Source organism: Lepus europaeus, chromosome 2 (genome assembly GCF_033115175.1).
Source record: "Lepus europaeus isolate LE1 chromosome 2, mLepTim1.pri, whole genome shotgun sequence".
NCBI lineage: Eukaryota > Metazoa > Chordata > Mammalia > Lagomorpha > Leporidae > Lepus > Lepus europaeus.
The window spans coordinates 76384612-76407312 of NC_084828.1; the positions used below are offsets into that span (position 1 = coordinate 76384612).

Below are 22701 nucleotides of genomic sequence, written 5' to 3' on the forward strand. Positions count from 1 at the left end.
ATGGCAAGAGCTGAGGTGATCTGAATCCAGGATCCAGGAGCCTCTTCAGGGTCTTCCATGTGGGTGCAGGGGCCCAAGTATTTGGGCCATTTTCCAAAGCCTTCCCAGGCACATTAGCAGGTAGCTGCATCAGAAGTGGAGCAGCCGGGACTCGAACTGGCACCCATATGGGAAGCTGCACTGCAGGTTGTGGCTTAACTCACTATGCCACAGTGCTGGCACCTCACTAATATTCTTAAAATGGTGTAAATACTACTCAAAACAATATTCAAAAAGGTTTCTGATCATCTTTAAATAAAATTAATGGTCTCAGGGTTTCTGGAATTTTTCAAAAAGGTAGATAACATCAGCATTGATAATGGTTATATAATATTGATAATTAGTTTATAGTCAACTGGGACTGGCACTGTGGTGTAGTGGGTAAAGCTGCCACCTACAGTGCCCACATCCCATATGGGCGCCAATTCAAGTCCTGGCTGCTTCACTTCCAATCCAGATCCAGCTCTCTGCTGTGGCCTGGGAAAGCAAAAGATGGCCCAAGTCCTCAGGCCCCTACACCTTCATGGGGGACCCAGAAGAAGCTCCTGGCTTCAGAGCAGCACAGCTCCAGCCATTGCGGTCTATTGGGGAGTGAACCAGTGGACCGCGGAAGACTTCTCTCTGCCTCTCCTTCTCTCTCTGTGTAATTCTGACTTTCAAATAAATAAATAAATAAAAATCTTTAAAAAATTTATAGTTAACTAAGCTATTCAAATTTATTTTATTATCAACTCAGATCTTTCACATAAACTGTGTCATTCATGTCTCTACTAAATTTTAGAAAAATTTAAGTATGGAGAAAACATTCACCTCAGTTGAAAGGAAATGCATTGCTTTCTTGGAGACAGAACGTTTTCCATCTAGTCTAAGTTTACCAATCAACTAATATATCAATTTCTTTTATCTGTCCTGAATTGTACACTTCTTACAGTCAGTTTAAGAAGATAATCACATCATCAAAGGCTGTTGTGACTGACTGAACAAATCACTTAGGATTTTATTCAAAGAGAAAGGAAATGAGAACAGAGAAGTGGTGTGGAAATGAGTATCACTAAATCTTTGAGAAACCATCAATGAATGCAGAAAACTCTATTTTTTTTTAAAATCTTTTCTCAGCAGTAGCAATGGTACCAAGTCCCAGAGGGATTTCTCTGTATATATCCCCTGTGAAATAGTTAGAACTGATTTATAGTTTTCCTCCTGTGTGTAAGATAACTCAATATAAGTCATTAAAACCACCACTTTCATTCTCAGGTTTTAAAAAACTTGATACAGAGGCAGATGTTTGGAGCAGTAGTTCAATCACCACTTGGGACACTATACCAGAGTGCATAGTTTGAGTCCTGGTCCTCCCACTTTCAATCAGCTTCCCACTAATGCATTTGGGAAGGCAGATGATGCCCCAAGTACTTGGGTCCCTGCCACCCACATGGGTGACATGGATGGAGTTCTCAATTCCTAGCTTCATCCTGGCCCAACCTTAGCTGTTGTGGGCATTTGGGGAATGAATCTGCAGATGGAAGATATTCTGTCTTTCTCTCTGCCTTTCAAATGAAATGGAAGTAAATAAAAAATTCAAACTCAACAGTTAAAATTTAAATTATTAGTGTTACTAGTGGTAAATACCACTCAGTGAAATCTTTGTGATTTTATAATCTATCAAAACTAAAGAAGCTATGCCTATTAGAAAAAATTTTACTTGCCACTGTTTTCTGAACACCATGTGAGTAGTGGTCTGATAATTTAGAGAGGAAGCTTCCTACATCCATGAATACTTACTATGTCCAATATTTTCCTCCATAGATTTTAATGGAATTTCGTTTTGCACCTAGTAACTTTTACAGAAATGGTAAAAGAACAAAGTGTTGGCCGGCGCCATGGCTCACTAGGCTAATCCTCTGCCTGCAGCGCCGGCACACCGGGTTCTAGTCCCGGTTGGGGTGCCGGTTCTGTCCTGGTTGCTCCATTTCCAGTCCAGCTCTCTGCTGTGGCCCGGGAGGGCAGTGGAGGATGGCTCAAGTCTTTGGGCCCTGCACCCACATGGGAGACCAGGAGGAAGCACCTGACCCCTGGCTTCAGATCAGCTCAGTGCATCTGCCATAATGGCCATTTGGGGGGTGAACCAACAGACGGAAGACCTTTCTCTCTGTCTCTCTCTCTCACTGTCTAACTCTGCCTGTCAAAAAAGTAAGTAAAATAAAATAAAAAAAAAATAAAAGAACAAAGTGTTTGGAATTACCTTGAGTGGTGAAGTTGAAGAGTGCAGGTGTGTCTCGCCCATTTGGTAGTTTGACATTTGGGTCCCGTAATTCATCAAAAAATGAATGTGCACAAGCTTCCAGTGGTGTCAGTCGGGCAGTTGGTGTGTACTCCAGCAGACGACTACACAGTGCAATTGCCTCTGGTGGAGTTCGGGGTCGGAAGACCTGTAGTACAAAATAAAGGAAGGAACAATTAGTGTTTTATTATAAGAACGTATGTAAATAACTCAGTATTTAGTTAATTCCCACCATGTACAAAAACATGGTTACATTTGGGAAAGGAATCTTCCAGAATGAAAAGAGTTAACTGCTTATGACTCACCACACTGGGGTGAACTGCTAGTTAGAGACTATATGAGAAAAGCTCAGTGAGTGGTCTATATATGCTAGTCATGAAGCAGGACAATCAAACATGCATACAAAATATGACAGGCATATGAGAAAGGCTGGGTTCTGGAGGCAAGCACAACTAGGAGAGTAGAAAAAATTTTAAAGTTTGACAGCTGTGGTAGTAAATAAAAAATTGCCTCTTTTGCATTATTTTTAGCAGAACAATTATTGATAATGGATGGAACTATTCAAATTCAGCAATCAGAAAAAAAAGAAAAAAACTGTCATTCTAAATTGATAAATGCTAATGAGGTGGTATTTTCTTCTCAATAAGCAGAACCTATCTTAATTTGTACAAATTCTTTAGTATGAGAATTTGACAAAATGTCTGACATTGTTTTCTGAAGCAACTATTATCATGAATGTGGCCAGATTATTTTCATTAGAATGATGGTACTAGAATTTTAATCAGGGAGAGAAAAAGGTAGTTTTCATTAAGAGCCATTAAATCACAGAAAAAGTCAACTGAAGGCTATATTGAAATAAAATATAATTAATATTCTTAAAGGAATACATAGCTTTATATTCATTTACGTGTTAATACTTGTCAATATATAAAACCACAAAACATACTTCATTCGAAATTATGGCTAAAGAATAGAACCAGAGGGAAAGAATCAGAAATCATCAAAAAATAGATGAACAAAAAGCCTTTGAAACTAAAGAAAAAGAAAACATACAGTCCCTTGATAGGAAGAACATATAACCAAATAAAAGGTGGGGTGGTGGAGGTAGACAGACATAAAGAGAAGCAGACATGTGTAAGGAAATGAGGGAAGTAGACTCACCAGCAAGGAAAGGACATGCAGACTGTGACAAGGCATGGTGGAGCCTGGGAGGTTAGGTTTCCTAATGAGAATGGCTCTGTAATATCTGACTAGTTGCTTAAGCTGACTGAAGATAAGAGAACTAATTATAACTACAGAGTTCATTAGAGCTTCAAAAGCCTTTATATAAGCACTTTCTACAATGAAAATGCCCTTTATTGTATTCTACTTTTACATATATTCTATTACTGTAAAATATATTTTCTGAAAATGGAGACAGTAGCATTTTGGGAATTTATTTCAGAACCTTAGAAGGCCTCAATTTATTGGCTATGTTAGAAAGCCACTGTGAGGGCAAAACCTGCCTTATTTTGATATTTTTAAATACGCTGGCTTATTTCAGTCAAGCAAACTTTTTGTATTACTTGAAATATTTAGCTCTTCCGCTGTCCTTGGTCATTTTTCCCTTCTCTTGCTCCCAAGGTCCACAATCAAATCCAGAATGCAAAAAGAATATAAATCAGTGAAAAAACCCAGAAAAGTTGTCACAAAAATATTACACACTACTGACATATTTTATCCCTGAGGCCAGTTTGCATCTTTTTGATATGGATTTATTTTGCTAGCTAGCAAAAATGCTTTTGCACCAATATGGTATCACATAAGCAGAATTAAAAGTAGTACCAAAGGTAAAAATAAAGTCTTGCCAATGTTCAACTGTAGGATATCTGAATGGTTAGTTACTTCAAATTGAAAAATTTCATGTTATATTTATAAAGACTTTGTGTTAAAGATTTTAATAAACCAGTGCTGTAAGCTTATTTCTGATTTTTTTCTCTTAAAAGTCATCTATATCTTTTTGGTATTTTTTTAGCTATAAGTGACCATCCATATTGGTACTAAGACATATATTAGCTTATTTTGTCAGAGATCTTAACTCATGGAATCAGAGTTAAAAACAATAAAAAAAATTCATTTCAAGAGCCTACATTAAAAAAAAAAAATCAAGATTTAACCTGCCTTTACAAAAAGTATCCGCTGTTACTTTAAACCCTTTGAGAGATTCTTGATGAGAAAAGCCTTGGTTCAGTATTCTGTGGACAAAGGTTAAGTGGAAAATTATGTGGGGTCAAAACCCAGTATCTCCCAGAGTTTAGATTTCTGACCATAATACAGGGTGTGGTAGAATGCAATTTACAATATTACAGGCCAAAGTAGAAATACCTTTATGTCTAAACCAGAAACTAAGAACTACTGAAATTTGGCTTTTGATTAAGAAGTTTTGGCTGCCATGACATTCCTCACTCATTGAAACTGCTTAACACCCAGAATCTGGTTTCATGAATCTTCATCAATATTTATTCTGGTAAGAATAATGTTAAAAGCCTATAATTCCTAAACTTCAGTCTAGATATTTATGAATGAATCACCTGGGAGACTGACAATCTAAACATACCATAAGCAAAACCTGTTCCACACAAGGAATGAAAACAGAAATCACAGGTACCTAAGATGTTTTTAGTACTACATTTCAACAATGAACAATTGTTCAGCATTTCAGAAAATTTTTTCCCCCGAGTTTTATAGACCTGCCCTGAAATTTTGGGAAAGAAAAAATTAAGTACATACCCGCACTCCTGAGGTGAAACGTCCTGTTCCTGACGAATCCTAAAGATGATAATTCAGTGAAATAATCCAAACAGGGGAAGTCAATCCAAAAGAGAATAGTACAGCAAGGAAAAATATATCCAATGTTATAAGAAATCCATGGTGTGGGGGGGACATAGAAATGTTTATACAGTTATAAACTTTAAACATCAGTCTCCACAGTAGCAAGTCCAAGTTTTAAAAATTATTTCACCACAGTGTATGCCAAAAAATTTTTGATTGTGCAATGGTGAGGCACAGTAAAGAAACATTTTTAATTTTAATTTATTATGTTCCAATGCCAGTGTGTTTATTAAAAAAATACAAAACCAAAAAAAGTTAAATCAAAATGAAATCTAGAAGTAAAGTTCCCAAAGTAAAGTGGTCTTCTATGACCTGGATTCATCATCCATAGATATGGCTGGGAGGGGGCACATTTGCTTGCTTTTAAAGGTTTAAGTTCTCAATATGCTAATTTTTGTTAATGTGTTCCAGTTATACAGTATAAACATTTTTTGCTAAATTATTAGTGATGAGAGGAAAGTAATATATATAGTTAATCTATATTACTACAGATTTTAAGCCAGATATTTTCAATTTGTGCGAGCTAAGAAGGATCAGGCCACCGCGGATTATTCTTCATTTTGGATTGACTTCCCTGCTAAAAGATGTTCAATTGCTGACATTCTCTTTATCTTAGAACTCTTCAGGAAATTGACATATCACCTCAGGAGTGCGGGTATAAACTTACTTTGTCTATTGTGGGCATTGCCTCCTCATACCCTTGCACCCATTACTTAGGAAAAATAAATATAGAACACTCTTTTTTGGAAAAACTCATTGAAAATATAATTCTACATCTTTGAGCACTACAAATTCAACACAGTTCCATCTGCAAATATGCCCAATTCACCCACCAAAAGCTAAACAAAAATATATACAATGAACAATACAACTAAGGGACAGTCACAGTTACAGGTGACATGCATAGTAATGTATACCAACACCTAGGCACAACGGAGCCAAATAAGCAAGGGAGGTGGTAGGGTCTATTATGTCTAGGTATTGAGAACAAAAAATGGCAGAACTCACCAGTAGCTGTGAACTCCCTTGACTATTCTAGGAGAATTTAACATTCTTTTAGGATAGTTTCCAGTGGGGGAATTAAATATTTTGCAAAAATAAATAATCCGCGGATTACTTTTAGTCTGCAGACTAAAATTTAGTACACGGATTAAAATCCGGCCCATAAGAATAAAAATCTCAAAACACAACCAGGTAGACAAAAATAGAAAGCCAGACTAAAAGAACTGAGAGCACAAAGTAAGACTCAACTGGGCCAACTAACAATTAGTACGCAGACTAAATATGGCCAGCCAAGTATGCAGCAAGGCCATGGAGATTCCCAAACGCCCCTTTAAAAACTAAGTAAATAAATAAAAACAAAACAAAACAAAACGGAACAGAATTGAACAAAACAAAAGAAAAAAGAAAGAAAAAGGAAAAATTGAAAAGAACCAAAACACTGACATGAACTTTTAAAGTGATTCGAATACTACCTCACCTATGCAGCAACTCATTTTCTTAAATTGAAACGAGTCACGACTATCATCACACATACTAGTTCATAGAAGCAACTAATGGAGATAATTTAGTTTTTCAAAAAGAAAGTCTCTGTGGTATTGAACAAATGCAACCAAATCCTTAAGTGAAGAGTTATTCAAAACAAGCTTGCATTTGGAAAACAAAAACAACAAGCAATTTTCCCTCTACATGTCCTAGAGTAGACTTAGACCATCAAATTTCAACCTGGAGCTAACTGTTATGACTGACTCTCAAGTCCTTTAAAATGGACACTTATAAACAATCACACTTCTCACAGCATCAGCTTGCAGCAACTCTACTGTATTAAGTAGCCAACCAGGGCAATACAAAAAAAATGTCCATTTTTTAATGGCCATGCATAGTAATTGATCTAATGAAACAGAACAAATAATGGGCCTGTTCCAGTTATTCCTTGCCAGTTTTCAGTATGATAGATGTGCAACATTAGCAGTGTTTTTCAGACATATACAAAACATAAGCTCAGTTTTAAAACCTGACAAACCATGAGTACTCTAGAGAGCAACATCAATACTGGCTCTCAGGTATTCTAGTAATCATTTATTTGCAATTTATAAACCTAAATACATGGTTAAACATGAAACAATGCCATGGCTCTGTTGAAAAGCTGATGATGTTGGCTAAATAAGACATTGAGTCTCCGTAAGCACTTACATGTAGCACATAGTTCAATACTCAGTGTACACTATGTTTTAAAACATTCCTTGGTGAAGCTTTTAAACATCGATCTAACGATGTACTGACATGCAAGGTAATCTAATTCATTCTAAAAGCTGTCAAAAATGATTACCATAGGCTAAGTCAACTTCCAGAGTCTATGAGCTTTGAGGTTAGCATCTAAATAGCGTATGCAAAAATACAGCTCAAATCCACTGAGTAGATTTCAGTAGATTTTCTCTAGTCAGTTCCTAAATTCAGGCAAAGTAGGTTGAGCATAAGAAATATCAACAACCCTTTCCTTAGCTATGACAGATCTAGTATTTGTGAATTTCACTTGCACTAATGAAAAGGCTGAGTTTTTCTGAGGTATACTGCATGTAAGAAAAATCATACACAAGGGCACTCCAAAAAGTTCATGCAAAATGGAATTAAAAGAGCAGTTTATTTTGGTGCAAATAATTTTTGAAAAACATGCTTAATTTTTCATAAATACATTTCCGATGAACTTTCTGAAGATGACTTATATGTACTGATTTTATATTTTCTGCACCAAAATAAGCTTATCCTTAATTCTATTTTTCTATATATTTGTGAAGTATTCACATGAGTAGATAACAGCATTTACTATGAAATGAAATTTCTCCCTCCAATATCATTCATTGATGAAACAGAACAATGGGCCCACAAAGAAGTATGATTTACCCAAATGTACACTTACCCCAATTTAATCTTTCATTGTTCACAAAATAGTTACTGTAGTGAGGCTGGTCTTCCGAAAAATATACGAATATTTCCTTTTCATCTATACCTCCCCATCCTGAAAGCTTCACCTAGGCTTCAACAATTACTAATCTTTTTCACACCTGAGCAAATCCTAATTCTCCTTCAATAGCCTATGTCTATCATCTTGAAAGATAATTTCATTTTTTCCTTCACCACTTTCACTAATGGTATGCCTCATAAGACCTACAGCACGTGGAACACCTCTTGAGACTTACAGTACACAATCAAGTATACATGTATAGTTATACCCATATATTACCTGACATTATTTAATATTTGTGTCAACTGAACTTTTCAACTGTAAATTTTTCACAGACAAGGACTATAAATTTACTTCCTTTTGCATTCTTTATAATACTCAGCAAGTACTGGTTACACAGAAGATACAGGATATAAAGAAGAAATTATAAATTAAAAATAGATGCTATCTTCTTTTGTCTTTCACCTCAATTCCATCCACTGCCCCTCTACAAGCGTTTTTTAAACTCATGACTTAGTATTCTTCCTTTTTTACATTATTCCTTTCACATATGGATTAGTCACCCTAGAAGCTGGATTTTTTTTTTTTTTAAAGATTTATTTATTTATTTGAAAGGCAGAGTCGCAGAGACAGCGACAGAGGGAGACCTTCCATCCATGCAAATGGCTGCAATAGTTGGGGGTGGGCAAGGCCAGGAGCCTTGAACCTCCATACAGGTCTCCCACATGGGTGGCAGGAGCCCAAGCAAGGGCCATCCTCTGCTGTTTTTCCCAGGTGCATTGGCAAGGAGCTGGATGGAAAGTGGAACAGCTGGTACTTGAACCAGTATGAGATGAACCCATATGAGATGATGGTGTCACATGCAGCAGCTTAACCCACTGTGTCACATTGCTGGCCCCAGGAGCTGGATTTTAATGTGTACAGTTTCCATCAAAGAAATTGAATATATTGTTGAATTCTTTATTTAGTATAGAGTTGGTCTTCTGTGAATAAAGTTAATTGAAAATGGATATTAGTGGAGAATGGGACTAGGAATGGGAGAGGGAGGAGGAGGGGTGGAGGGCAAGTATGGTAAGAAGAATCACTATTTTCTAAAGTTGTACTTATGAAATGCATGAAGTTTCCATTCCTTAAATAAAAGGCTTCTTTGGGCAGCATAAAAAGAAAAGTCAATTCACATGGAAAAATGGAAATTAGAAAAAGAGAATTGATTATTCTAAAAATATGAGGGTAAAAATTTCAGGAGAGCAGATAGTATGTATATACAAACGAGATAAGTAATGATGGATCAGTAGTGTTCAGGGGAGAGGGAGTTGAATAATATAAAGCCTGACTTACTGTAAGTAACAGAATAAAATAGACAAAGTGTGATCTTAGGAGCTAACAGAAATCCCCAATATTTTTTTAAAGATTTATTTATTTATTTGAAAGGCAGAATTACAGACAGGCAGAGGCAGAGAGAGAGGTCTTCCATCTGCTGCTTCACTCCCCAAATGGCTGCAATGGCCAAAGCTGTGCTGATCCTAAACCAGGAGCCAGGAGCCTCCTCTGGGTCTCCCACGCGGGTGCAAGAGCCCAAGGACTTGGGCCATCTTCCACTGCCTTCCCAGGTAACAGATATTTAAGGTCATTCATATCCAGGCCATAGCAGAGAGCTGGATCGAAGTGGAGAGGCCAGGACTCAATACGCAATGCTGGCACTGCAGGTGGCGGCTTTACTCACTAAGCCACAGCACTGCCCCCCCAACCCCCCCAATATGGTTTTATGTTTTCTGAAATTTGAGTTAATAAAATGAGAGACCAGAAAAGGTAGATAGACCAGAACAATGAGGCAGCAGTTTTTGTTTTGTGTTTTCTGGGTCTCTCTGAAGGCATTCCTGGTAAAATGCTGAATAATATTTGGAATATGTGAGTTTATCAGTTCTGAAAAATCTTGCATTGAGAGGAAAAAAAAAGAGTTAAGATTATGAATAAAGTCTCAAAAAGAAGGAAGGATAGGAAGGTTTTTGGGTTTAGCACAGAGAATAATAACTTCTTCAAATTGAAATTACCATTTTGATAGCAAAAATGACCTCAGAACTCTCTTTACTGTGTTACCCAGATAGACATACTAGTGTTCATTCACATGGAAGTACATTGATAGTGTTCTAAGAAATTAAGTACACAGAAACTGATTTTTGTGGACAATGCTTGCTAGGAAATTGTCCAACAATCAATGGACCCTTATAACCTACAGACATATGCCTATTGAGTATTAAAGTACTACATATGCCAAAAACTTGGTAACAGATATTTAAGGTCATTCATATCCATATTATCATTATGAAATAGAAATTAAGAACTGCTATAAAACAAAGTATGACTTAGTAGTAGATCATACTGGAGTTACAGGAGTTAAGTGGTGGGAATAATCACAGAGAACTTGGACAATGAGAAAATACTTATGGCGGAAGTGAGATTTCAAGTCTTCAAGAAGGTTAAGAGTTGGTTAAAAAAAAAAAAAAGAAGAGGATTCTAAGTGGGAGAAAAAAGATGCTAGCAAAAAGTAGAAATAAATGTGGCTTCTCTGAGGGACAATTAGAAGGCAGTCTTAATCAGGCAGAAAATTAAGCATGACTGTGTGGTTCCTTCAGTGAGTCACAAACTGCACAACATTCCCATACACAACTAACACATTAAAAAGCCCTAGTATAATTCTAAGAGTTCAGGGGCCTTTAGAAAGGGTAACAGTATCAGTTATTCAAAACTGGGTAAACACTCATACATCTACTATAATATAACCATTTTAGAAATCCCTAATTTATCCTAAACTTGGAACTATACTTTTAAATTCATTGCTTAACATAAACATTTCACGATGATGGAAACTGGGTAATTTGGGAAAGAGACTAGGTTGAAGCAACTAGATACTTTAGGGAAAGTTAAGATCAGGAAGAACTAAATTGCCATTTTCCTGACAAGCAAAAGTAGGAAAGATCAAAGAACAGAGTGACTGCATTATCTGTCATCCAAACTGGGACACTTTTGAGAGTAAAGTGGGAAATAATTGGTAATTACACTGGGTAAGTACAAATCAGGATATATGACGAACATTTCCATATTATGCCAAATTTTCCTAAAAGCTGTGAGGAATAAGAGAATAATTTTTTTTTTTTTTTAACCTGTGTGTGAGACAAGAACCTGGATTGGAAGTTAGTATGCCTGTGCCCGTGTTGTTGGAAGTACAATCAAGGAGGTAAGTGTAGTGCTATGGATGTTGGGTTAGATGTTTTTTTTTTTTTTAATTAAACTTTTATTTAATGAATATAAATTTCCAAAGTACAGCTTATTTTAAACAGCAGTGACAGTACCATATGTGCTTTTAAGAAAGCTAATTTTGTGGCTGGTGCTGTGGTGCAGCAGGTTAAAACGCCAGGCTGCAGAGCCGGCATCCCATATGGGTGCCAGTTCGAGTCCTGGCTGTTCCATGTTTAACCCAGCTCCCTGCTAATGTGCCTGGGAAAGCAGCATAAGTTGGCCCAAGTGCTTGGGCCTCTGCAAGCACATGGGAGAGCTCCTGACTCCTGGTTTTGGCTTGGCTCAGCTCTGGCTGTTGTGGTCATCTGGAGAGTGAACCAGTGGATAGAAGACCCCTCTCTGTCTCTACCTCTCTCTATAACTCTTTCAAATAAATAAAACTATGATATAATGGTCTAAACTAAGGTTAGGGTAGTAGAGACAGACGAGGACAAATCAGAGAACTACATGGAGGTAGAAATTTCACATTTATTTAGATCTAAAATAATTCTTTATATTTATATCACAGCTATATTTTCAAAAGAACCATGAGAAAGGGTAAAGCAGACAATCACCACATTAATGAGAGATAAAAGCTAAGGCATAAAAACTAGCAGCGATGTAAACTAGATCTTCCCTTCATCTTACAGCCTGTCACTTGCAGAATTTAAGCTTCCTTTTGTCTTCTGGTCAGTCTATGACTCTATTTAATTCTCAGTCTACTTTTGTATCACTTTATTTTGCTTTGCATCTGGTTTTCCTTCTCTGAAGTATTATAGCATACACCAATGCTGAGATCTTTATGCTCCCACTCCCAATAGTGGTCCTTGTTTAAAACATTAGCAGCACCAGGACTGGCATTGTGGTGCAGCAGGTTAAGTAGCCTCTTGCAATACTGGCATTCCATATTAGAAAGCCAATTTAAGTCTCTGCTGCTCCACTTATGATTCATCTCCCTGCTATGTGTCTGGGAAACCAATGGAAGATGGCACAAGTACTTGGGTCCCTGCCACCCATTTGGAAGACCAGGATGGATTCATTCCTGGCTCCTGGCTTCAGCCTGGTTCAGTCCTGGATGTTAAGACCATTTGGGGGAACGAACCAGTGGATGGAAAATCTCTCTCTTCACTTTTTCAAATAAATAAAATACATCTTAAGAACAAAAACATCAACATCCATTTCTTTCCCACCTAACATTAAAAGTCTATTTATTAATTAATTAGGCTGCACTGGTTATTATGTAATAGTCAAGGACAATTTACTGGATCTTTAAATCCTCAAGATTCCTGCCATACACTACACAGGAGTATCTCAGTGTCTTTTTCCTGGTATCTTTCTTACACACTTCTATCCCCTCACCTCAATATTTCCATGAAAGACACTTTATTTCTCTCTACTTTTTTGAGAAGAGTTCCTGATCCTCTGGATACAGCTGTACTATGCTGAACACAGGAACCCAGGGTTCCCATCCCCATAACTTCAGGAAATGTGACTGAAGTGGATCCTAATCAAAGACAACAAATAAAAGTAAGCAATTCTTGTTTCTACACTTGTACTTACCTGCCCTCCAAGGGCAACAAGCTTTCTTCTTTAAAGAACATTAGGTATGATTTTTAAATGATTCTGTTGCCTGCCTAGCACAAAGCAGCAATTCTTAGGTTGCTGCCTATTATCTTAGTGGGGGTTAGGAGGAAAGGGGAATGAATTCCCTCCAGGAATTTTAAATTTTTTATCTTCATTCTTATAATAATTTATCTACAAAAAAATCAACACAAGCATATTCTAGATCATCTAGATGACAGAGTAGAATCATGGAAATTCTGTGTTTCACTTGGGATATGCGTACTAATCAGAAATTACCATAAATCTACTTAATAATGCATTTATACAAAGCAAAAACCAAATTATGTCAAGGGACACAATTTGAATGAATAGTTGACAGTAATTTTCACACACACATACACACACACAAGGTGGGAGAATAGAGTCATTATTCTACGCATGGTACAGGAATGGAAACTTAAGATAAAGGGCTTTGTATAGATAATTCAAGTTTGAAAATCATTAGTGTAGATAAAAATGTATCAGGAATCCAAGAAGGCAAAGGAAGGCTTAAAGATACGTATTTACCTCAGCTCTTCTGTTGACTGTATTATAATTATAATAAATTATTCCTTACATTCTTTTCTATTTAATATTTGCATGCAGTAGAGATAATTCAGGGGACACACTCTAGTACTGGTGACAATGTTGACTTAAAATAAAAAAGGACAGGGCCTCATTTTCAGCATTTGTTGGAAATGCTATATCAAAGGTAAAGTGATGAATACTTCAGATGTAACAAAAAGAACTTTATTTTCTTTACAAAATAAACAAGATTATTAAAGGAAATACAGAAATATGAAAAGACAATACAAAAAAAATCAAATCACCCTACTCACCCAAATTTATTAGCATTTTAGACCATTTTTCCATATTTATGCAATACACAGAACGCTATTGTTGGCTTTTCTTTAACTTGGCTGAAATCATAGTACACTAACAAATCATTTTCTAATAGTCACTTTAACTAAAAATAACCTCCATGGATTCAAATTGTCACTCAGCCCCTAAATCCAGACTACTAGGAATCTCTGGGTTTAGAGTCAGGTGAGAACCCCTAAATATATTCTAATATGGGTTCAAAATAAAATTTAAGTACAAAGATCAAAGTACCTCTCAGACTATTTAGTGTTGATAGTAACTTTAAAAAAGATTTTTTTTATTAATTTGAAAGGCACAGTTACAGAGAGGGGGAGGAGAGACACAGAGACAGAGATCTTCTGTCCACTGTTTCATTCCTCAAATGGCTGGAACAGCTGGGGCTGGCCCAGGATGTAGCCAGGAGCTTCATTCGGGTCTCCCATGTGGGTGGCAGGGGCTCTAACACTTGGGCCATCTTTCATTGCTTTCCCAGAAGCATTAGCAAGGTGCTGGATCAGAGTGGAACAGCCAGAACTCGAACCAGCACTTGAGATGCTATGGGATGCCAGAACTGCAGGTGGTAGCTTAACCTTCTGCCCCACAACACTAAAAGGGAGTGGGTTGGAGCAAGCATTGCGGTGCAGGGGTTAAGGTACCACCTGCAATATAAGCATCCCATATGAGCGCAAGCTCTTGTCCTGGCTGATTCACTTCCCATCCAGCTGCTTGCTAATGTGCTTAGGAAAGCAGCAGCAGATGACCCAGGTGCTTGGGCCCCTGTCATGCATGTAAGAGACCCTGATGGAGTTTCAGGCTCCTGGCTGTAGCCTAAGCAAGCACTGGTCATTGTGACCACTTGAGGAGTGAACTAGTAGACGGAAGACCTCTTTCTTGCCCTCTCTGTGTAACTCTGTTATTTGAAATAAAGCTACAAACTCTGACACTAAAGTAATACTGAGGCCTTTGATTTTAAACAGAAAATAAATGATTGAGAGAGGTAATGTGATGTGAGAACTTGAAGGAATGGAATTAGTCATAATGCAACTTGTGTGGGAGGAGTGCTAACATTTTTTGTCTAGGGAATATTAACTATTTCACCTATAGCTGTAAATTACTTTTATCTCATTATAAATGATCTATAACTAACTAAATGAATTAATCAATGTACAAAAACTGTTTTATGTATGTCTTAAATACAGAGTCTCTACTTGATATATATAATAAAAAGACGACCATTTCTAACCTATGAAAAATATATACTGAGATATAATTAAACAGGGGAAGGAGCATATGGCACATGAGGAAAAGTCTAAAAGATCTGACATTAAACACACACACATATACAACAATAGTAGAAATTCAATCCTGGCCTTGTCACAAGCCACTTATATAATCTTGGATAAGTCACTTGTATTTCTGGCCAGAGTTTCTGAACCTGTAAAATGAACAAGCTACAGAATCACACTAGCTTTATAAACTCTACTCAGATATTGTTATTTTTTTCCTGTACATTTAAATGTCACAAATAAAATTGAATCTTCCTTAATCATCTCAATCAAGTGTCAAAGGAAAAAATAATCTTCTGGTAAATCAGTAATTGTGCTCTTTAAAATTCCATTTAATATTAAGGTCAGGCTTTTACAAAGGCTAGTGACAAAAGCTAGTTGCTTTTAATGTATACTCCCAGCAATCTGCTTTTTAATCCAGCTTCCTAACAAAGTATACATAAGAAAAAACAAAATAATTTATTCTTAAAATAAAGAAAATATATGAAATGTTATATATGAAAATGAACTACAAACCTCTCTATATGTTAACTTCTGAATTTAAATGTAAGACCTTGTGCATACATTTTAATAATATTAGTACATTGTCTTTACCTTGCAAATAAAAACTTAGGCTGGAAACTGTCCATAGAAATCAACACGAAGAAACTACACATAATGAAGCACTGAAGGACAACCACTCAGCTATCTTTACATGCAAAACTACTTAGTACTTGTATTTAAGCAGCTGTTTGGTCTCAACAGAGCTTAGTTTAAGAACAATGACAAACTCAGGTTTTAATTAAGAACTGGTTAATACCCACTCTTAAAAAAAAACAAACTCATTTTGACTCACCTTAGTCCAAGGATGTGCCTTAATTTGAGGAAATTTGAATTCTGTGTAATTTGGGTTCATTTCTCTAATTTGCTCCCTTGTTGGTGTTCCCAGGACCTAGATAAAGAAAGCAAATTATTGCCAACTTATGTCACATATTTACATATATAGTCTCGAGTTTTAGCACATTGGTTTCATCTAAAAAAAGGAATTCCAAAGTTAAATAAAACACCTAATTTGTTGAATAGAGTAAGCTTTGTGAAAGCATTTCATTTACAACTGAGTACAGATTCTGTGCTATACTAACACAAACAGACTTCTATGAAAACAACATAAAATCTGTATCATAAAAAAAGATTCTTCAAAAATATTAATGGAGGGACTAGTACTGTGGCGTAGTGAGTTAAGCTGGCACCTGAAGTGCTGGCATCCCAGATGAGTACCAGTTCAAGTCCCAGGTGTTCCATTTCAGATCAGGCTCCCTGCTAATGTGCCTGGGAAAGCAGCAGAGGATGGCCCAAGTACTTGGGCCCCTGCACCCATGTGGAAGACCCAGATAAACTTCCTGGCTCAGCCCTCGGCAGTTATAGCCACTTGGGGAGTAAATCAGTGGATGGAAGATATATCTCTCTCTTTGTAATTCTACTTTCAGATAAATAAATCTTTTAAAAAATATTCATGTAAGTCCTGACTCACTCTCCTATCAGATCAGAACACTGGTATTGGTGATTGTCAGAATGAAAGTCATGGGGCCGGCTCCGTGGCGCAGTAATCCTCCACCTGCAGTGCTGGCATTGCATATGGGCGCCAGGTCTAGTCCCAGCTGCCCTTCTTCCAATCCAGCTCTCTGCTATGGCCCGGGAAAGCAATGGAAGATGGCCCAAGTCCTTGGGCCCCTGCACCCACATGGGAGACCAGGAAGAAGCACTTGGCTCCTGGCTTCAGATTGGCGCAGTGCCGGCCGTAGCGACCATCTGGGGAGTGAACCAACGGAAGGAAGACCTTTCTGTCTCTCTCTCTCTCACTGTCTATAACTCTACCTCTCAAATAAATACATAAAAATCTTTAAAAAAATTTCTTAAAAAAAAAAAAAAAAAAAAAGAGGGAAAATCACACCAAAGATGGTCTCTCAGCATTGTAGCCTGGCACACAGTGTATGGGTTAGTTTGAAATAGGTTTTTAAAAAATTAAGCAAACACCCATAAGATATATCCAAATAAAAATCAGGCATCTTTTTTGTAACCAGAAAAGCAACCTATTGCAATGATCACATCTAAAATGAGAGTATCTTCTATTGACTTAGTAAAGTATGGAGAACCTTATTTGAACATGGTCATCAACAATTTCATTCAGTCACTGAATATTTAATGAGCATTCCCAATGTACACAGAAATATGCTATGATCTATGGTGGATACAAAGAACAAAAGATGTCCTGCTACAATGAATTTACATATTTGTGTGTTGAAAAAGTTTAATTGTAAGACAAAACCATATTGCCTCCACAGCTATATGAGGCACTGGACAATGAAAAGTATATGGACTTGGCTCCCAGATGGTAAGAAGAAACGTTAAATACTAACAAGGAGCACTTTGACGAGAGATGCCATACATCACTCATCTTTCTAATCCTAGGATCTGCTATAAAAACACATTTGCTGAAATAAAATATTAAGCCATTTACAATTCAAGGATAGCTGCACAGAAAGAGAGGAATTCAATGATAAGTACCTAATCTGTGGTACAAACCAGTAAATAATCAGGCATAATTCCATAACTCTTCAGGAGAAAGTGAGAATTTCAGTATTTTTTGCTGGTTCTAATTCTCTAGACTCCAGTAAAACTGTCATAACTTCATCAAAATTTTAAATAGTTTCTCAAAAGACACTCTTTAAGAAAATGAAAAGGCAAGTCATGAACTAAGAGAAAACATTTGGAAAACACTGGGCAAAAGGCTTATATCTAAAATACGTAACGAACTCATAATTCAATAAATAAGACAAGCAATTCAATATAAATGGGCAAAAGGTATGAATATACACCTCAACAAAGAGATGCAGCAAATAAGCACATGAAAAGATGCTCAACATCATTAATCATTAGGGAAATGCTAATTAAAACCACAATATTACTACAAACCCAAATTCTATAATTAACATTTTACTATATATTTGGCAGACCAACACATATCCAACCCTCTAACAGCTAATTAGCCACCTATTTTTTAGTGCCTTGCCAAAGAAGTCACAGACATCAGGACACACCAACATGCACATCATTAAGCCTGGCTGTTGTGGCCATCTGGGAAGTACACCAGTAGATGGAAGATCTCTCTCTTTCAGGAACTCTTGCAAATAAATGAACAAACAAATCTTTAAAGAAAAGTTCATGAATAAAATGGCATTAAAAGGCAGGTTTATCTTGATGCTAAATTTGTAAAAGATTCATGCAGTTTTTACACTATGCATTTTATTTAAATATTTATTTATTTGAAAGGCAGAGATACAGAGAGAAAGAGAGTGAGACAGAAAAATCTTCCATCTGCTTGTTTACTCCCCAAATGGCTACAATGGCCAAGGATGGACAAGGCTGAAGCCAGGAGCCAGTAGTTGCAGGCAGAGGCTTAATCTTCTGTGCCACAACGTAGACCCATACTACACATTTTCTTTTATTCATTCATTTATTTATTTATTTGACAGGCAGAGTGGACAGTGAGAGAGAGAGAGAGACAGAGAGAAAGGTCTTCCTTTGCCGTTGGTTCACCCTCCAATGGCCACCGCGGCTGGCGCGCGCTGCCGCTGGCGCACCGCGCTGATCCGATGGCAGCAGTCAGGTGCTTCTCCTGGTCTCCCATGCGGTACAGGGCCCAAGCACGTGGGCCATCCTCCACTGCACTCCCTGGCCACAGCAGAGAGCTGACCTGGAAGAGGGGCAACCGGGACAGAATCCGGTGCCCCGACCGGGACTAGAACCTGGTGTGCCGGAGCCGCAAGGCGGAGGATTAGCCTAGAGAGCCGCGGCGCCAGCCCATACTACACATTTTCTATGAATGTTTAAGCTCCTCGTACGTTCTTTATTCAAAAGTACATCAGGGAGGAAAAGGAGAGAAAAAGAAGTATTTATCGAGCTCCCAGTATATAAAAATGCTATGCTAGGCATATAAATTTTCACACTTTATATTACTATATTACTCTATTTTACGGCTGAAGAAATTTAAAGGCTAACTGAAGTGTTAGAGCTACAGTCTGTCAGGATCAGACAGTGGATACAAATGCAGGTATAATGGATCCCTTAAAATGGTTTACCCAGTATTAAGGTCAGAAAATAATGGGGCTGGCACTATGGTGTAGCAGTTGAAGTAGCCGCCTGCAGTGCCAGCATCCCATTTGGGCACTGGTTTGAGTCCTGGCTGCTCCACTTCCGATCCAGCTCTCTGCTGTAGAGGCAGCAGAGGATGGCCCAAGTCCTTGGGTTCCCGCACCCACGTGGGAGACCTGGAGGAGGATCCCAGCTTCTGGCTTTGGATCAGCGTGGCTCTGGCCATTGCAGCCATTTCAGAAGTGAACCAGTGGATTGAAGATCTCTCTCTCAGTCTCTTTCTGCCTCTGCCTCTCTGTAACTTTGCCTTTCAAATAAATAAATAAATCTTAATAAAAGAAACAAAGGGAGAGGGTTTTTTTGTTGGGAAAAACTCTTAAACTACATTGATTATGCCATAAAAAATAAACCTGAATCCTTTTGACATGTGTAAGATATATTCATGTTTTAATAAGATCATGAGGCTATAAACAGCAAAGAAAAATTTGCTTTTTTGATAACCTAATAAAAAACATGATTTAGGGGGCCAGAGCTGTGGTGTAGTGGGTAAAGCCACCATCTCCAGTGCCAGCATCCCATATGGGTGCCGGTTCGAGTCCCAGCTTTTCCACTTCCAACCCAGCTCTCTGCTATGGCCTGGGAAAGCAGTAGAAGATGGCCCAAGTCCTTGGGCCCCTACACCCACGTAGGAGACCAGTAAGAAGCTCCTGGTTCCTGGCTTCAGATCAGCACAGCTCCAGCTACTGCAGCCAATTGGGGAGTGAACCAGTGGATGGATTACCTCTCTCTCTCTCTCTGTGTAACTCTTTCAACTAAAATAAATAAATAAATCTTTAAAAAAAAATACATGATTTAAAAAATATTCTTCCTATGATAATTCAATTTGTAATAAAATCTTTTTTTAATAAAATTTATTTATTTATTTATTTGAAAGGCAGAGTTATGGAAAGGGGGAGAGAGAGATCGATCGATCTTCCATGCCTGGTTTCACTCCCCAGATGGCTGCAACGGACAGCTCTAGGCCAGGCGGAAGCCAGGAGTGAGATGCTTCTGCCAGGTCTCCCTTGTGGGTGCCAGAGGCCCAAACATTTGGGCCATTCTCTGCTGCTTTTCCTAGGCCATTAGCAGGGAGCTGGATCAGAAGCCAGAATACAAACTGGCACCCATATTGGGATGCTGGTGTCACAGGCGGTGGCTTTACCTGCTATACCACAATGCCAGCCCCCATTAAGAAAATATCTTAAATTATATATAACATAGGTCTCAGGCAACAGAAAAATATGAAGAAATAGTTACCTAACTGGCAAAACAAAATCAGACTATTACAAACCTAAAACTTATATAATGCTTCACAAATTTATAAAAATTGTTTAAATGACCTAGCAATTCTGATAAGTTACTTTTCAGACTTCCATAGCTGTGGATTCTCATTGTAAATCCCTCACTTGCTCGCTCATGCTTAGGTGTATTTGCAATACCATACATAAAGTCACTAACACACAAACATTAAAGTTTAGTAATACTTGCTTTGGGGATAAATATTGTGCATTTATCTAACATGGAGCTATAACTATCTTAATGTGACCAAATGTAAACTAAAGCCTTACAAAATGTAAAGTAAAAGCCTTCAGCAAAGTAGTACAGTTTTGTATAACTTTGTATTAAAGGGTTGGTGAATTTGGAATGCTATGCAAAGTCATGAATTATTAAAAATAAAAAAGTGGAAGAGCTATTATGGACTTCTGCTTCCAGCCATTACAGAGTAACCGATTCAGGCATTTTCCTCTAAGTGTAAACAACTAAAAAAAAGAGACCAAGAAATAAAACTCGACAATTTTAAAGAAGTAGAAAAATAAAACATGGAAGAGCAAGAGGAAGAAAAAAGATCAGTCAACAGAAACAGATACAGAAGTGAGAGATGATAAAATTAGCAAGACGACTTTAAAATAGTTACTATAATGAAGAAATAGAAAATAGAAAAAAGAAACAAATGTAAATTGCACACTTGAAAAATAGAGTATGTCAGGGCCGGTGCTGTGACGCAGCGGGTTAAAGCCCTGGCCTGAAGCACTGGCATCCCATATGGGTGCCGGTTCGAGTCCCAGCTGCGCCTCTTCCCATCCAGCTCTTGCCGTGGCCTGGGAGAGCAGTAGAAGATGGCCCAAGTCCTTGGGGCCCTGCAACCACGTGGGAGACCCAGAAGAAGCTCCTGGTTCCTGGCTTTGGATCGGCACAGCTCAGGCCATTGTGGCCACCTGGGGAGTGAACCAGCAGATGGAAGACCTCTCTCTCTGTCTCTACCTCTCTCTGTAACTCTTGCAAATAAATAAAAGTAAATCTTAAAAAAAGGAAAAATACAGCATGTGAAATTAAAAGTTCAGTGCAGAAGATTAACAGTAAACAACAAAGAAAAAGCATCTGTGAACCAAGGCTGAAGCATGAAGGCAAAATAGGATAAGAAAAGATAACATGTTTAGGATCCCCTACCCTAAATGCTTGGGACAAGAAGTATTTCAGACTTCAGACACAGTAAAATATCTCAGAGATGGGACTTAAGAATAAACACAAGGGGGCTGGCACTGGCTGCAGCGGGTAAAGCCAATGCCTGCAGTGCCGGCATGAGTCCAGGCTTCTCCACTTCGAATCCAGCTCTCTGCTATGGCCTGGGAAAGCAAAAGAAGATGGCCCAAGTCCTTGGGCCCCTGCACCCGCATGGAAGACCCAGAAGAAGCTTCTGGCTTCTGCCTTTGGAGTGACACAGCTCCAACCGATGTGGCCAATTGGGGAGTGGACCAGGAGATGGAGGACCTCTCTTTCTCTCTCTCTGCCTCTCTGTAACTCTGCCTTTCAAATAAATAAAATAATCTTAAAAAAAGAGAGAAATATAAACATTATGTCTGCAAAAATACTTACAAACAAACATTTATACCAGCTTTACTTTTAATAGCCAAAACCAAAAAGTCAGTGAAATGACTATGCACAGGTAAATGTATGAACAAATTGTGGTATGCTGATATAATAATTCAGCATAAAAATGAATAAGCAATATGGATGAATCCCAAAAGCACTATACAAAAGGAACATAATAAACATAATTCTATGAAATTCTAGAATAGGCAAAACTAATCTGTATTGACAGAAAGCAGATCAGTAGTCACATGAAACATAAGATGGGAGATTGACGGCAAAGAGGCATGGACAGTCATCCTAGATCACCTGGGAACATCTTGGTAAACGGGACGTTTGGTCACTGCAGGCTATAAGAGGAAAATTTGGAGGGAATAGAGATATTCTAAATCTTTGTAACTTCCAAGATTTTTTGTCTTTTACACATAATTGTACATATTTATGGGATACAGGGTGATAATTCAATACATGTATACAGTGTATGGTAA

At 37.8% G+C, this 22701-nt stretch overlaps 1 protein-coding gene across 1 annotated transcript in view; it reads right to left on the reverse strand.

Annotated features, from left to right (window-relative positions):
* The window catches only part of GSK3B (glycogen synthase kinase 3 beta), a 233731-nt gene that overhangs the window by 44210 nt on the left and 166820 nt on the right, over positions 1-22701 (reverse strand). The window contains exons 8-9 of the mRNA XM_062208662.1: positions 16011-16106; positions 2279-2465 (exon numbers count right to left, since the gene is read on the reverse strand). Of these exons, the coding sequence (XP_062064646.1) occupies positions 2279-2465; positions 16011-16106 (283 nt within the window). The remainder of the gene's footprint in view (positions 1-2278; positions 2466-16010; positions 16107-22701) is intronic.